Source organism: Rhinoderma darwinii (assembly GCF_050947455.1).
Source record: "Rhinoderma darwinii isolate aRhiDar2 chromosome 11 unlocalized genomic scaffold, aRhiDar2.hap1 SUPER_11_unloc_4, whole genome shotgun sequence".
Lineage (NCBI taxonomy): Eukaryota > Metazoa > Chordata > Amphibia > Anura > Rhinodermatidae > Rhinoderma > Rhinoderma darwinii.
The window spans coordinates 259613-278271 of NW_027461856.1; the positions used below are offsets into that span (position 1 = coordinate 259613).

General features: G+C 43.0%; 1 protein-coding gene across 1 annotated transcript in view; it reads left to right on the forward strand.

The window, feature by feature from the left end:
- The first annotated feature begins 8447 nt into the window (after positions 1–8447).
- LOC142698051 (uncharacterized) overlaps positions 8448–18659 on the forward strand; it is a 92194-nt gene continuing 81982 nt past the window's right edge. Inside the window, exons 1-2 of the mRNA XM_075847779.1 lie at positions 8448–8577; positions 10262–10306. Coding sequence (XP_075703894.1) covers positions 8469–8577; positions 10262–10306 — 154 coding nt within the window. The 5' untranslated portion in view covers positions 8448–8468. The remainder of the gene's footprint in view (positions 8578–10261; positions 10307–18659) is intronic.

The window sequence follows — 18659 nt, forward strand, 5'->3', positions numbered from 1 at the left end:
TAGGACATTTGTTCACTTGATGCTTGTCATCCCCACAGTAGAAGCAGAGACCATTCTTCCTGCGGAGCTCTCTACGTTGTTGGGGAGACACGGAAGCCCCGAGTTGCATTGGTTCATCCGAATTTTCCGTGGAAGAACGAAGCAACGGAACCTCGGGAGCCATCATGGGGCAGCCAGAGGAGAAAGCACAAAAACGTTCAAGTCGTCGTTCCCTGAGACGTCGGTCAAGACGCTAAAGCCATAACTTGATCTAGAGAGTCAGGAGAGGGATAGCTAACTAACAGGTCTTTCAGGGCGTTCGACAGACCCAATCTAAACTGACACCTCAAGGCAGGGTCATTCCACCGAGAAGCTACACACCACTTCCTAAAGTCAGAACAGTACTCCTCAACGGATCTCTTACCCTGACGTAAGGTCACCAGCTGACTCTCGGCAAAGGCAGTCTTGTCAGTCTCGTCATAGATGAGTCCGAGAGCAGAAAAAAAAGGTCAACAGAGGAAAGTTCAGGGGCGTCAGGAGCCAAGGAGAAGGCCCATTCTTGGGGGCCATCCTGGAGCCGGGACATAATTGAGAACCGGTCAGGCAACTTGAGGTGGGGTTCAAGAGGTGAGGTGGAGGGCACTACCTGGTTAGCATCACGCTGGTTGCACCTCTGAGACAGGGCTTGGACCTGTACGGAGAGACCCTGCATTTGCTGAGCCAGCGTCTCAAGGGGGTCCATAGTTGTGTAGGAACCAGTGTAGAAAAGGTATATGGGCTTGTGATTATGTAACGACGGGGTAGGGAGACAGACAGGTGAGCCCTAATCTACCCGCCACTCAGTCCCTGCCTACTTGCACGGCCCGTCCTAGGCAACGGCGTACAACTGGGTGACGGTCCCTACGTTCAATATGTGCACGACAGACAAACAGACAAAGGTACACAGAAGCTAAGGGAAATGGGGCAGTTGCCCACGGCAACACCGTGAGCAACAAGAGTAGTGAACGAGCCGAGTCAAACCAGTAGTGTACGAGGTACCAAACGCAGAGCAGGAGAGTAGTCAGTAAAGCCAGGGTCAATATGAAGCAGAGGTCAATAGTAATAGCAGGAACAGCAGAGCCAGGAAACAAGAGAGAATCACAGGCAAAGGACAAGCAGCAAATGAAGGTATAAATAGACCGAGGGCGGGAGCTAGAACCGTCTGGCCAGGCTGTGATAGGTTCTCCCACTCAGCCTACCAGCCTGAGTGGTAGCAGATTTAGTCACTCTATCAGACCTAGGAACAGATGCAGACTGATTAACCACAGGCGTCGACACAGAAGCTGTGTCTGGCAGATCCTTTACACATATGGCCCTTAACTTTGGTTTCCAGTTTAGAAACTTTAGCCATCTGATTTACACTGATGTAATAACCACATTAATCATCAAAGGTAGAAATATGCGTTGTCTCGATTTATTTCGGGGAACACGACAGGGCTGTCCCCTTTTCCCAATTTTATTTCAGTTATCACTCAACCTATTTTGTATCACCTGCATTCTACCTCTAGTTTTCGGGGATTAGGCACAAAACCCACGGAGTTAAGGGTGGCTGCCTTTGTAGATGACATATTGCTCATGATAACTAATCCCAGGGAATCCCTGGATTGACTTCTCCGTGAGCTGGAAGAACTGGGCCTCTTATCGGGATATACCATTAATTTAGATAGAACAGAGACTTATTCTGAAGGTCTCAAGACTGCCTTCGTAGGCCATGAGTTTTTTGTTTTCGTATAAAAGACTCTTCACTTAAATATTTAGGAATCAACATAACTAAACATCCTTTCCAATTAAACATGTGACCACATAGTGCATCTTTAGAGTCCACGTTGGACAGTTGGAAGAATTTCTCCATTTCTAATATAGGTAGGGCAAATGTAATAAAAAATTACGGAATTTATTAGGCTCCCCTACACACTTCAGTCTTTATCTATCTACCTCATCCCCAAAGACAAGAAAATAATACATTGTTTGTATCATAATTTAATCTGGGCTGGGAAGAGACCCAGGATAGCTTTTAGTCGACAAGTCCACTTCCGAATGTTTTGCATCTATCCTATGTAGATTTACACCAGAAGTCAGGAATAATCCATTTTTTTTTTTGTCGCCATGGAAGACTTGGTGTAAATCACAACATATTTTAGATATTCACCCCTCCTCTCTTCATTTAACCCTGATTAATAATCTGAATTTTCAGGGTGGACAATCTCATGCCATATTCTATGTATAGCATTCTCTGGGTATTACATATATTAATAAACTCATTAAAAGGGTTTTCCGAGATCTAAAAAAAAAAAATCTTAATAGTCTGACCTTTTTCTTTTAGCTATAAATACACTCGCCTAAATACCTTCTTGAAGTTTTCTGTTACTTTCCGTGCTGTAAACGTTCTCTCTTTACATTCCGCACTCTGTTTACATGCCTCCTATGACAGCTTCCGGTCCGCTCCCAGCATGCCATGTGTCGGAGCAAGGCCTGTCATACACGTTATGTGAGCAACCACGCATGCTCAAACGCCGGAGAAAGAGTATGATGGGCCACCTCTTTTCTCAGTGTGCAGTGACGTCAGGAATGACGTTCCCGCACATTGAGCAGGCCGGACAACGGAAATCAAAGATTATGGACGGGCTAGCGCCGGAAGTAAAGATTTTGCTGCTGGAGACGCATCACGTGACTGGCGCTTCGAATCGGGTGTTAGAAAATGAAAACAAAACGTAAGTATATTACAAATTACATTATTTTTATATTTGCAGTGAAATAGAAATTAGTTAATTGGTTCAGGAAAACCCATTTAACCCTCACTAAATCAATGATGGCTCTCTCGGCACTTCAGGGGGCACTCCCTGAAATTTCGTTTTCCTTTTTTCCCTATTTAAAGGCAAAAAGTTAAATTTTCAAAATTGTTCACCTGTCGGATAGCGAATGGAATTTGTATATACGAAAATGGCATAATCTCAAACAATTATACATTTTCGCACATTCCCTTGGATTACGCCCCTTTGCCGGTGGGAGGAGGATGCACCCCTAGTCATGCCTTTTTTTTTAAAGAAATTACCTTTCAAATTTGCGACAGGTCTTACCTGACTCCACGTAGGGGGCATAGAACAGGAATATATGATGCCTCGAATTGTTTGAAATATAGCTGATGGGTTGTACCATTGCTTATGGGATTGCCTGACGATCAGAGAATTTTGGAACAAAGTTGATGCCGATAAATTGAAATGTACAGCGGGAAGCAGCAAGTAAATACTTTGTCGTTTCATTGACTCTTTACCTGCACTTATCCGCAGGGCTATCCTTTACCGTTTCTCTCTCACTACGTGGTTTCAGGTACAAGTCTTACTGGGTGAGACTCCGATAATTGTTTCTTGATTTGGATGGGTACTGTGTGGTCCTGCGGGATTAGCATACGGAAAGCGAACGCTTATGTGAACAGGCCCTAAGAAACTATGTGTGTATTGTTTTTTATTTATGTTTTTGCAAGAACACCAACACAAGGGTGGGAAAAGGTGGTGGTGTCGTGGGATCGAGAAAAGCAAATTACTTGTAAGCAATTATCATTTTCCCGTCTTCCACGAGAGCACCATGAGAGATATACCAGATAACAAACCTTAGGGTGGGACAACAGTCTGAAGAACCTTAGGAAAGGTCTACCCTGAGTATGTAAATGTCTATGTCAGATCAAAGTTTAGGGAGAAGACCAAACTGCACCTCTACATATGTGATCTCTGCTAGCTTCTTTACATTCAGCCCAGGATACAGATACTGCCCCAGTGGAATGGACCTTAAGGATAGCTGGAGGTGAAATGTTCAATGTGGAGATGGCCAAACAGATGATTCTTCGGACAATGGACAGTTAACCAGTTTTCGTCCCCTTTTTTTTCCCCCAGACTTGAATAAATATGTTTGATTTTCTCCACTGCTCCGTATACTGGAGATATTGCAGAATACATCTCCTGACATCAAGTGAATGAAATCCCGGCTCGCGCAGAATTTTTTGACAAAAAGAAGACAATATTACATCCTGAGATCAGTGAACCTGGGTGATGACATTTGGAAGGAAGGCTGTGTGTGAATGTAGAATAATCCGGTCATCCATAATCTGCATGTAGAGGACCTTCATGGATAAGGCCAGGAGCTGTCCTACTCTTCTAACCGATGTTATGGCTATCGGAAACACAGACTTGTGGGTAATAAGCTTGAAGGGAGCTTCACACTAAACCATTGAGAACTATGTTAAGGTCCCGGGACCTGACAGTGGGACACAATTGTGAAGGATGGTTTATTTGCTTATATTCTCTGTATGAAATTACATTATGAATTATCAAGCAGGATGCCGTATTACTAAAATAAGTATTCTCCATTTTGTAATAAACTTTCCTCTATATAATTCAAAGAAACATCTTGTCTTCATGTGTTCATCGTGTGGCCTTCATAGTCCATTGTAGCGGGTTGGCTGAACGCCCAGACATAAAGTGCAACTATTTCTCCCCCATGAGAACAAATCACTAACAACTGCCTATTGTATGTTTGTCTCCAGGTGTTACCTGATGTCAGCATTTTAATGAAGAATTAGAATTATGTATTTGAAATATTCTTATGGTCTGCTATTGGCTGAATAAGAGTTATTGTCACATTGCCTCTGATTGGTTAACCTCAAGCCTACACCCCTTCTGAATGATATTATTATAGTGGAGTTTGGCAATAAACCTCCAGAGGAGTATTTTGAGCATATCAGAAGCGTCTGTGTGTTTTCTTCTCCTCTCTCGATATATATATCGGTATGAAATATCCTGATTAGGATGCTGGATAAAGTGCCTGGCGTGACTGTCTGTTGGAACACTGGTCTAAATTTCAGTCTAATATATTTTGAGCCTTTGACTTCCGTGACACAATCTAGCTGCTGCCATAAAAAAATCAAAGAATGGAGGATCCTGGCCAAGAGGTGCAAGGCGTTCACCTGTGGAAGTACAGTTACTAGCATAAAAAAATTGTGAATCTCCTTAAGAACCCGAGGATCTGACCAGGACATCTTACCAGCTGATTATGCTACCCCTGTAACCGGACTGCTTATATATAAAGGAAGTGTAACGATGTCCAGTGTTATAGACAGGTGTATTGCTTCTCAACCTCACTGATACTTGTTAATACAACTGCAGTAATGTTATCTGATATTATTTATATGTTACATCCCCCGAGACGTGAGGCCTGAGGAAAACTCAGGGCTGCTAATAACTCCTTCCAATGTGGGTGACAGGACGTTATATATAGGAAAGCTGGGTGACAGGACGTTATATATAGGAAAGCTGGGTGACAGGACGTTATATATAGGAAAGCTGGGTGACAGGACATTATATATAGGAATGCTGGGTGACAGCCATTATATATAGGAAAGCTGGGTGACAGGACATTATATATAGGAAAGCTTGGTGACAGGACATTATATATAGGAATGCTGGGTGACAGCCATTATATATAGGAAAGCTGGGTGACAGGACGTTATATATAGGAAAGCTGGGTGACAGGACATTATATATAGGAAAGCTGGGTGACAGCCATTATATATAGGAAAGCTGGGTGACAGGACATTATATATAGGAAAGCTTGGTGACAGGACATGATATATAGGAAAGCTGAGTGACAGCCATTATATATAGGAAAGCTGGGTGACAGGACAATATATATATATATATATATATGTGTGTGTGTATAGTTGTGACATTACTGCTGTATACTGCTCCCTGTGATGTGTGTATAGATGTGACATCACTGCTGTATACTGCTCCCTGTAATGTGCGTACTATTGACATCACTGCTGTATACCGCTCCCTGTGATGTGTGTATAGATGTGATATCACTGCTGTATACTGCTCCCTGTGATGTGTGTATAGATGTGACATTACTGCTGTATACTGCTCCCTGTGATATGTGTATAGATGTGACATCAGTGCTGTATACTGCTCCCTGTGATGTGCGTACTATTGACATCACTGCTGTATACTGCTCCCTGTGATGTGTGTATAGTTGTGACATCGCTGCTGTATACGGCTCCCTGTGATGTGTGTATAGATGTGACATCACTGCTGTATACTGCTCCCTGTAATGTGTGTACTATTGACATCACTGCTGTATGCTGCTCCCTGTGATGTGTGTATAGATGTGACATCACTGCTGTATACTGCTCCATGTGATGTGTATATAGTTGTGATATCACTGCTGTATACTGCTTCCTGTAATGTGCGTACTATTGTGACATCACTGCTGTATACTCTTCCCTGTGATGTGTGTATAGATGTGACATCACTGCTGTATACTGCTCCCTGTGATGTGTGTATAGATGTGACATCACTGCTGTATACTGCTCCGTGATGTGTGTATAGATGTGACATCACTGCTGTATACTGCTCCCTGTGATGTGTGTATAGATGTGACATCACTGCTGTATACTGCTCCCTGTGATCTGTGTACTATTGTGACACCACTGCTGTATACTGCTCCCTGTAATGTGCGTACTATTGTGACATCACTGCTGTATACTCTTCCCTGTGATGTGTGTATAGATGTGACATCACTACTGTATACTGCTCCCTGTGATGTGTGTATAGATGTGACATCACTGCTGTATACTGCTCTCTGTGATGTGTATATAGTTGTGATATCACTGCTGTATACTGCTTCCTGTAATGTACGTACTATTGTGACATCACTGCTGTATACTGCTCCCTGTGATGTGTGTATAGATGTGACATCACTGCTGTATACTGCTCCCTGTGATGTGCGTACTATTGACATCACTGCTGTATACTGCTCCCTGTGATGTGTGTATAGTTGTGACATCGCTGCTGTATACGGCTCCCTGTGATGTGTATATAGTTGTGATATCACTGCTGTATACTGCTCCCTGTGATGTGTGTATAGATGTGACATCACTGCTGTATGCTGCTCCCTGTGATGTGTGTATAGATGTGACATCACTGCTGTATACTGCTCCCTGTGATGTGTGTATAGATGTGACATCACTGCTGTATACTGCTCCCTGTAATGTGTGTACTATTGACATCACTGCTGTATGCTGCTCCCTGTGATGTGTGTATAGATGTGACATCACTGCTGTATACTGCTCCATGTGATGTGTATATAGTTGTGATATCACTGCTGTATACTGCTTCCTGTAATGTGCGTACTATTGTGACATCACTGCTGTATACTCTTCCCTGTGATGTGTGTATAGATGTGACATCACTACTGTATACTGCTCCCTGTGATGTGTGTATAGATGTGACATCACTGCTGTATACTGCTCTCTGTGATGTGTATATAGTTGTGATATCACTGCTGTATACTGCTTCCTGTAATGTGCGTACTATTGTGACATCACTGCTGTAAACTGCTCCCTGTGATTTGTGTATAGATGTGACATCACTGCTTTATACTGCTCCCTGTGATGTGTGTATAGATGTGACATCACTGCTGTATACTCCTCCCTGTGATGTGTGTATAGATGTGACATCGCTGCTGTATACTGCTCCCTGTGATGTGTGTATAGATGTGACATCACTGTTGTATACTGCTCCATGTGATGTGTATATAGTTGTGACATTACTGCTGTATACTGCGCCCTGTGATGTGTGTATAGTTGTGACATCACTGCGGTATACTGCTCCCGGTGATGTGTGTATAGTTGTGACATCACTGCTGTATACTGCTCCCTGTGATGTGTGTATAGATGTGACATCACTGCTGTATACTGCTCCCTGTGATGTGTGTATAGATGTGACATCACTGCTGTATACTGCTCCGTGATGTGTGTATAGATGTGACATCACTGCTGTATACTGCTCCCTGTGATGTGTGTATAGATGTGACATCACTGCTGTATACTGCTCCCTGTGGTCTGTGTACTATTGTGACACCACTGCTGTATACTGCTCCCTGTAATGTGCGTACTGTTGTGACACCACTGCTGTATACTGCTCCCTGTGATGTGTGTATAGATGTGACATCACTGCTGTATACTGCTCCCTGTGATGTGTGTAGAGATGTGACATCACTGCTGTATACTGCTCCCTGTGATGTGCGTACTATTGTGACATCACTGCTGTATACTGCTCCCTGTGATGTGTATATAGTTGTGATATCACTGCTGTATACTGCTTCCTGTAATGTGTGTACTATTGTGACATCACTGCTGTATACTCCTCCCTGTGATGTGTGTATAGATGTGAGAATACTGCTGTATACCTCTCCCTGTGATGTGTGTAGAGATGTGACATCACTGCTGTATACTGCTCCCTGTGATGTGTGTAGAGATGTGACATCACTGCTGTATACTGCTCCTTGTAATGTGCGTCCTATTGTGACATCACGGAATCTGTAGGAGTATTGAGCCATGTTACGGTGCTGTGGGATTAGTCTGGATATATAGAGAAGAAGAGATATATCTCCAGGCCATCATGCTGTTACGATTATTTCTCATTGTGACTGTGCTTTTAGCGTCTGTGGAAGGCGCTCCTATCGGTATCCGCGGATATGAATCAGTTGCGGAGAATCGGATAAATACAAGTAAGTGCATTACCAGATATACAGTGAATAAGGGGTTAATGCTGGTGGACGGGTCAATGATCTGATAGGACTGATCCACGTGTTCAGTCCAGTAACACACAGATTATACATGGACGCCTGAGGCTGGATCATACAAAGCGGTTACTTCTGGGGGGGTTACAGCCTTTTTCCCACTTTTTTGCCCAAAATGCTGCAGCCGAATGTTACTATAAAGTGTAGAATAAAATATAAGACGGTGACTCGCTCAGCGCTCAGTGTTGTGGTGTCTGGTGCTGATGGGGGTCAGTGGTGTGACTGTCACACAGCGTGCTCTTGGTATTGCGGGTTTTTCTGGCGTTTTTGAAGTTCTATAGAGAAGCCTATGGAAAAAAAACGCCAGAAAAAAACCCGTCAAAGAACGAAAAAAACACATTCAAAATCACCATTAAAAATGCTTGAAACAAATGTTTAAAAACTCTGAAAAAAAGTGTTTGTGAAGGAAGCGTAATAGTGTTCTATCCATGATAGATAGATAGATAGATAGATAGATAGATAGATAGATAGATAGATAGATAGATAGATAGATAGGCCAAGAGGAATATATCAGTGACTGGAGGAACGACATAAAGACATCCCAGAAACTGACAATATACCGGAGTCTACAGCGGGAATATAAACTGGCGCCATATCTGGAGAAACTGCCAAACCCCAGAGACAGACAGATCCTGAGCCGCTACAGACTGAGCGCCCACAACCTGCTCATCGAATCCGGGCGCCACAGACAGAACTACAAGCCCAGGGAGAGCCGACTGTGCCAACAGTGCGACCAGGAGGCCGTGGAGGATGAGGCCCACTTCCTGCTACACTGCTCCAAATACTCAGCAGTAAGGGACACTCACTTCAGGAGACTCTCTGATCTCTTACCGGACTTCAGCTCCATGGAAGAGGAAGAGAAACTCTACATCCTGCTGGGTGAAGAGGAAACCACAGGGGGCACAGCGGCACAATATGTCACTGCATGCCATAAACTGAGAGAGACATGATATGCCATGGACTTGTATAACCCCGACCCTAGATGTGTCCCTATCCCCAAGCCCTCAGTCCCTATCCCTCATTCCCTTACTTCTTACTTGCTTTGGCAATGCTAATATGTATTTGGTCCTGCCAATAAAGCTTCTTTGAATTGAATTGAATTGATAGATAGATAGATAGATAGATAGATAGATAGATAGATAGATAGATAGATAGATAGATAGATAGATAGATAGATAGATAGATAGATAGATAGATAGATAGATAGATAGATAGATAGACAGATAGACAGATAGACAGACAGACAGACAGACAGACAGACAGACAGACAGACAGACAGACAGACAGACAGACAGACAGACAGACAGATAGATAGATAGATAGATAGATAGATGATAGATATGAGATAGATAGATAGATAGGTAGGTAGATAGATAGATAGATAGATAGATAGATAGATAGATAGATAGATAGATAGATAGATAGATAGATAGATAGATAGATATGAGATAGATAGATAGATAGATAGATAGATAGATAGATAGATAGATAGATAGATAGATAGATAGATAGATAGATAGATAGATAGATAGATAGATAGACAGATAGAACATTGGTCGGTTGTACATTTGGTTTCTCACTTTGTTCTTTAATGTCTCTTCTTCCTTTCTAGACATCAGAGGAGACCTGCTATATGGGCCGTGCTCAACAACATGCGGTAAGAAAATAAAATGCAGATCTGACTTTCCCATATAACATTTCAATAAAAAACATCCGGATGAATAGATTTCCCGTCATCCGGTCGGTGTTAGCCGCTATGATACGAGTCCTGTCATTATATAATCCGGCTGGTGAAAGCCGATATGATACGAGTCCTGTCATTATATAATCCGGCCGGTATTAGCCGCTATGATTCGTGGACATATACGAGTCCTGTCATTATATAATCCGGCCGGTGTTATCCGCTATGATTCGTGGACATATACGAGTCCTGTCATTATATAATCCGGCCGGTGTTATCCGCTATGATTCGTGGACATATACGAGTCCTGTCATTATATAATCCGGCCGGTGTTATCCGCCATGATTCCTGTACATATACGAGTCCTGTCATATTATAATCCGGCCGGTGTTATCCGCTGTGATTCGTGGACATATACGAGTCCTGTCATTATATAATCCGGCTGATGTTAGCCGATATGATTCGTGGACATATACGAGTCCTGTCATTATATAATCCGGCCGATGTTAGCCGATATGATTCGTGGACATATACGAGTCCTGTCATTATATAAGACGGCCCGTGTTATCCGCTGTGATTCGTGGACATATACGAGTCCTGTCATTATATAATCCGGCCGGTGTTAGCCGCTATGATTCGTGGATATATACGAGTCCTGTCATTATATAATCCGGCCGATGTTATCCGCTATGATACGAGTCCTGTCATTATATAATCCGGCCGATGTTAGCCGATATGATTCGTGGACATATACGAGTCCTGACATTATATAATCCGTCCGATGTTATCCGCTATGATTCGTGAACATATATGAGTCCTGTCATTATATAATCCGGCCGATGTTATCCGATATGATTCGTGGACATATAAGAGTCCTGTCATATAATCCAGCCGGTGATAGCTGCTATGATTCGCGGACATAAACGATTCCTGTCATTATATAATACGGCCGGTGTTAGCCGCTGTGATTCGTGGACATATACGAGTCCTGTCATTATATAGTCCGGCCGGTGTTAGCCGCTGCGATTCGTGGACATATTTGAGTCCTTTCATTATATAATCCGGCCGATGTTATCCGCTATGATTCCTGTACATATACGAGTCCTGTAATTATATAATCCGGCCGGTGTTATCCGCTATGATTCGTGGACATATACGAGTCCTGTCATTATATAATCCGGCCGGTGTTATCCGCTATGATTCGTGGACATATACGAGTCCTGTCATTATATAATACGGCCGGTGTTAGCCGCTGTGATTCGTGGACATATACGAGTCCTGTCATTATATAATCCGGCCGGTGTTAGCCGCTATGATTCGTGGACATATACGAGTCCTGTCATTATATAATCCGGCCGGTGTTATCCGCTGTGATTCGTGGACATATACGAGTCCTGTCATTATACAATCCGGCCGATGTTATCCGCTATGATACGAGTCCTGTCATTATATAATCCGGCCGATGTTAGCTGATATGATTCGTGGACATATACGAGTCCTGTCATTATATAATCCGGCCGATGTTAGCCGATATGATTCGTGGACATATATACGAGTCCTGACATTATATAATCCGTCCGATGTTATCCGCTATGATTCGTGGACATATATGAGTCCTGTCATTATATAATCCGGCCGGTGTTAGCCGCTGTGATTCGTGGACATATACGAGTCCTGTCATTATATAATCCGGCCGATGTTATCCGCTATGATACGAGTCCTGTCATTATATAATACGGCCGGTGTTATCCGCTGTGATTCGTGGTATTCGTGGTATACGAGTCCTGTCATTATATAATCCGGCCAATTGTAAATCATAAACTCAATAACAGCATGCAGTGTCAATCAGCTGCTTCAAAGGCCAGCAGGATATTGTCGTGTATTAAAAGAGGCATGGACTCGCGGGACAGGGATGTAATATTACCACTTTACAAAGCATTAGTGAGGCCTCATCTAGAATATGCAGTCCAGTTCTGGGCTCCAGTTCATAGAAAGGATGCCCTGGAGTTGGAAAAAATACAAAGAAGAGCAACGTAGCTAATTAGGGGCATGGAGAATTTAAGTTATGAGGAAAGATTGAAAGAATTAAACCTATTTAGCCTTGAAAAAAGACGACTAAGGGGGGACATGATTAACTTATATAAATATATTAATGGCACATACAAAAAATATGGTGAAATCCTGTTCCTTGTAAAACCCCCTCAAAAAACAAGGGGGCACTCCCTCCGTCTGGAGAAAAAAAGGTTCAAGCTGCAGAGGCGACAAGGCTTCTTTACAGTGAGAACTGTGAATCTATGGAATAGTCACCGCAGGAGCCGTCACAGCAGGGACAGGAGATGGCTTTAAAAAAGGGTTAGATAATTTCCTAGAACAAAAAAATATTAGCTCCTATGTGTAGAAATTTTTCCTTCCCTTTTCCCTTCCCTTGGTTGAACTTGATGGACATGTGTCTTTTTTCAGCCGTACTAACTATGTAACTATGTAACTATGTAACTATGTAACTATGTTATCCGCTATGATACGAGTCCTGTCATTATATAATCCGGCCGATGTTAGCCGATATGATTCGTGAACATATATGAGTCCTTTCATTATATAATCCGGCCGATGTTATCCACTATGATTCCTGTACATATACGAGTCCTGTAATTATATAATCCGTCCGGTGTTTTCCGCTATGATTCGTGGACATATACGAGTCCTGTCATTATATAATCCGGCCGGTGTTATCCGCTATGATTCGTGGACATATACGAGTCCTGTCATTATATAATCCGGCCGGTGTTAGCCGCTATGATTCGTGGACATATACGAGTCCTGTCATTATATAATACGGCCGGTGTTAGCCGCTATGATTCGTGTACATATACGAGTCCTGTCATTATATAATCCGGCCGGTGTTATCCGCTATGATTCCTGTACATATACGAGTCCTGTCATTATATAATCCGGCCGGTGTTAGCCGCTATGATACGAGTCCTGTCATTATATAATCCGGTCCGATGTTAGCCGATATGATTCGTGGACATATACGAGTCCTGTCATTATATAATCCGGCCGATGTTAGCCGATATGATTCGTGGACATATACGAGTCCTGACATTATATAATCCGTCCGATGTTATCCGCTATGATTCGTGGACATATACGAGTCCTGTCATTATACAATCCGGCCGATGTTATCCGCTATGATACGACTCCTGTCATTATATAATCCGGTCCGATGTTAGCCGATATGATTCATGGACATATACGAGTCCTGTCATTATATAATCCGGCCGATGTTATCCGCTATGATTCGTGGACATATATGAGTCCTGTCATTATATAATCCGGCCGGTGTTAGCCGCTGTGATTCGTGGACATATACGAGTCCTGTCATTATATAATCCGGCCGATGTTAGCCGATATGATTCGTGGACATATATGAGTCCTGTCATTATATAATCCGGCCGGTGTTAGCCGCTGTGATTCGTGGACATATATGAGTCCTTTCATTATATAATCCGGCCGATGTTATCCGCTATGATTCCTGTACATATACGAGTCCTGTAATTATATAATCCGGCCGGTGTTATCCGCTATGATTCGTGGACATATACGAGTCCTGTCATTATATAATCCGGCCGGTGTTATCCGCTGTGATTCGTGGACATATACGAGTCCTGTCATTATGTAATCCGGCCGATGTTAGCCGATATGATTCGTGGACATATACGAGTCCTGTCATTATATAATCCGGCCGATGTTAGCCGATATGATTCGTGGACATATACGAGTCCTGTCATTATATAATCCGTCTGATGTTATCCGCTATGATACGAGTCCTGTCATTATATAATCCGGCCGATGTTAGCCGATATGATTCGTGGACATATATGAGTCCTGTCATTATATAATCCGGCCGGTGTTAGCCGCTGTGATTCGTGGACATATATGAGTCCTTTCATTATATAATCCGGCCGATGTTATCCGCTATGATTCCTGTACATATACGAGTCCTGTAATTATATAATCCGGCCGGTGTTATCCGCTATGATTCGTGGACATATACGAGTCCTGTCATTATATAATCCGGCCGGTGTTATCCGCTATGATTCGTGGACATATACGAGTCCTGTCATTATATAATCCGGCCGGTGTTATCCGCTGTGATTCGTGGACATATACGAGTCCTGTCATTATATAATCCGGCCGATGTTAGCCGATATGATTCGTGGACATATACGAGTCCTGTCATTATATAATCCGGCCGATGTTAGCCGATATGATTCGTGGACATATACGAGTCCTGTCATTATATAATCCGTCTGATGTTATCCGCTATGATACGAGTCCTGTCATTATATAATCCGGCCGATGTTAGCCGATATGATTCGTGGACATATATGAGTCCTTTCATTATATAATCCGGCCGATGTTATCCGCTATGATTCCTGTACATATACGAGTCCTGTAATTATATAATCCGGCCGGTGTTATCCGCTATGATTCGTGGACATATACGAGTCCTGTCATTATATAATCCGGCCGGTGTTATCCGCTGTGATTCGTGGACATATACGAGTCCTGTCATTATATAATCCGGCCGAAATTATCCGCTATGATACGAGTCCTGTCATTATATAATCCGGCCGATGTTAGCCGATATGATTTGTGGACATATACGAGTCCTGTCATTATATAATCCGGCCGATGTTAGCCGATATGATTCGTGGACATATACGAGTCCTGACATTATATAATCCGTCCGATGTTATCCGCTATGATTCGTGGACTTATATGAGTCCTGTCATTATATAATCCGGCCGAGGTTAGCCGATATGATTCGTGGACATATACGAGTCCTGTCATATAATCCAGCCGGTGTTAGCTGCTATGATTCGCGGACATAAATGATTCCTGTCATTATATAATACGGCCGGTGTTAGCCGCTGTGATTTGTGGACATATACGAGTCCTGTCATTATATAGTCCGGCCGGTGTTAGCCGCTGCGATTCGTGGACATATATGAGTCCTTTCATTATATAATCCGGCCGATGTTATCCTCTTTGATTCCTGTACATATAACCAGAACTTTTCGTTCCTAATTTAAAAACACAAACAGAAAAAATGGGACATAAATATCATCAAAACCACAAAAAAGGCCATACTCACTAGGTAGGTGGGTGGGTGAAAACCCGTTCCCATAAGGACGCAGACGGGTCAAAGAATGCTGCAGAAGGAGTGTGCATTAAATAGTGATAGCCCCTCCCACTAGTCTTGAGGGGAGTGGCGAACTAAGTGCTCAAAGGTGTGCGATAAATGTGTGTCAGTGTAGTGCTAGGGTGTGAATGGATGGTAAAAAATAAATATGTATGAATGAAAGTGTCAGAACTGTGTAATAATGTAATAAAAATAAATAAATAAATAAATAAATGTGATGAATAGGGGTCAGTGCTGTGAACAGTACATGGGGTGTCAGTACTATGTGTAATACGTGGAGGGATAATGTGCTGGTCGTCAGGCATGGCGTATCTTGCCGAATAACAGCCTATTTGTAACGCCGCTAGTGTTAGCTAAAGCGGGCTGCTCTGCATTCCAAACCAAACGCCAGCACATCATGCCCTCCCAGCATATAAGACCCGGCTGCGTCCTGAAAAAAAGTGTAGTATACGTAGTAAGAAATATCCATGAAACATGGGGTATTAGTTGTTATTTTGGCCAAAATACGCAAAGCTCGCAACCCAACGTCAAGGGTCCCCAGTGCCTTGCGAGTCCCTAACCAGAACTTTTCGTTCCTAATTTAAAAATTAGCCGCTCTGATTCGTGGGCATATACGAGTCCTGTCATTTTATAATCCGGCCGGTGTTATCCGCTGTTATTCGTGGACATATACGAGTCCTGTCATTATATAATCCGGCCGGTGTTAGCCGTTGTGATTCGTGGACATATACGTGTCCTGTCATTATATAATCCGGCCGATGTTAGCCGATATGATTCGTTAACATATACGAGTCCTGACATTATATAATCCGTCCGATTTTATCCGCTATGATTCGTGGACATATACGAGTCCTGTCATTATATAATCCGGCCGGTGTTAGCCGCTGTGATTCGTGGACATATACGTGTCCTGTCATTATATAATCCGGCCGGTGTTATCCGCTGTGATTCGTGGACATATACGAGTCCTGTCATTATATAATCCGGCCGATGTTATCCGCTATGATACGAGTCCTGTCATTATATTATCCGGCCGATGTTAGCCGATATGATTCGTGGACATATACGAGTCCTGTCATTATATAATCCAGCCGATGTTAGCCGATATGATTCGTGGACATATACGAGTCCTTTCATTATATAATCCGGCCGATGTTATCCGCTATGATTCCTGTACATATACGAGTCCTGTAATTATATAATCCGGCCGGTGTTATCCGCTATGATTCGTGGACATATACGAGTCCTGTCATTATATAATCCGGCCGGTGTTATCCGCTATGATTCGTGGACATGTACGAGTCCTGTCATTATATAATCCGGCCGGTGTTATCCGCTGTGATTCGTGGACATATACGAGTCCTGTCATTATATAGTCCGGCCGGTGTTAGCCACTGCGATTCGCGGACATATACGTGTCCTGTCATTGTATAATCCGGCCGATGTTATCCGCTATGATACGAGTCCTGTCATTATATAATCCGGCCGATGTTAGCCGATATGATACGAGTCCTGTCATTATATAATCCGGCCGATGTTAGCCGATATGATTCGTGGACATATACGAGTCCTGTCATTATATAATCCGGCCGATATTAGCCGATATGATTCGTGGACATATACGAGTCCTGTCATTATATAATCCGGCCGGTGTTATCCGCTATGATTCCTGTACATATACGAGTCCTGTCATTATATAATCCGGCCGGTGTTATCCGCTGTGATTCGTGGACATATACGAGTCCTGTCATTGTATAATCCGGCCGATGTTATCCGCTATGATACGAGTCCTGTCATTATATAATCCGGCCGATGTCAGCCGATATGATTCGTGGACATATACGAGTCCTGTCATTATATAATCCGGCCGATGTTAGCCGATATGATTCGTGGACATATACGAGTCCTGTCATTATATAAACCGTCCTGTGTTATCCGCTATGATTTGTGGAGATATACGAGTCCTGACATTATATAATCCGTCCGATGTTATCCGCTATGATTCGTGGGCATATACGAGTCCTGTCATTATATAATCCGGCCGGTGTTATCCGCTATGATTCGTGGACATATACGAGTCCTGTCATTATATAATCCGTCCGGTGTTAGCCGCTATGATTCGTGGACATATACGAGTCCTGACATTATATAATCCATCCGATGTTATCCGCTATGATTCGTGGACATATATGAGTCCTGTCAATATATAATCTGGCCGATGTTAGCCGATATGATTCGTGGACATATACGAGTCCTGTCATATAATCCAGCCGGTGTTAGCTGCTATGATTCGCGGACATAAACGATTCATGTCATTATATAATCCGGCCGGTGTTAGCCGCTCTGATTCGTGGACATATACGAGTCCTGTCATTATATAATCCGTCCGGTGTTATCCGCTATGATTCGTGGACATATACGAGTCCTGTCATTATATAATCCGGCCGGTGTTATCCGCTATGATTCGTGGACATATACAAGTCCTGTCATTATATAATCCGGCCGATGTTAGCTGCAATGATGCGTGGACATATACGAGTCCTGTCATTATATAATCCGGCCGGTGTTATCCGCTATGATTCGTGGACATATACGAGTCCTGCCATTATATAATCCGGCCGGTGTTAGCCGCTATGATTTGTGGACATATACGAGTCCTGTCATTATATAATCCGGCCGGTGTTATCCGCCATGATTCCTGTACATATACGAGTCCTGTCATATTATAATCCGGCCGGTGTAATCCGCTGTGATTCGTGGACAAATACGAGTCCTGTCATTATATAATCCGGCCGATGTTATCCGCTATGATACGAGTCCTGTCATTATATAATCCGGCCGATGTTAGCCGATATGATTCGTGGACATATACGAGTCCTGTCATTATATAATCCGGCCGATGGTAGCCGATATGATTCGTGGACATATACGAGTCCTGCCATTATATAATCCAGCCGGTGTTAGCCGCTATGATTCGTGGACATATATACAAGTCCTGTCATTACATAATCCGGCCGGTGTTATCCGCCATGATTCCTGTACATATACGAGTCCTGTCATATTATAATCCGGCCGGTGTTATCCGCTGTGATTCGTGGACATATACGAGTCCTGTCATTATAT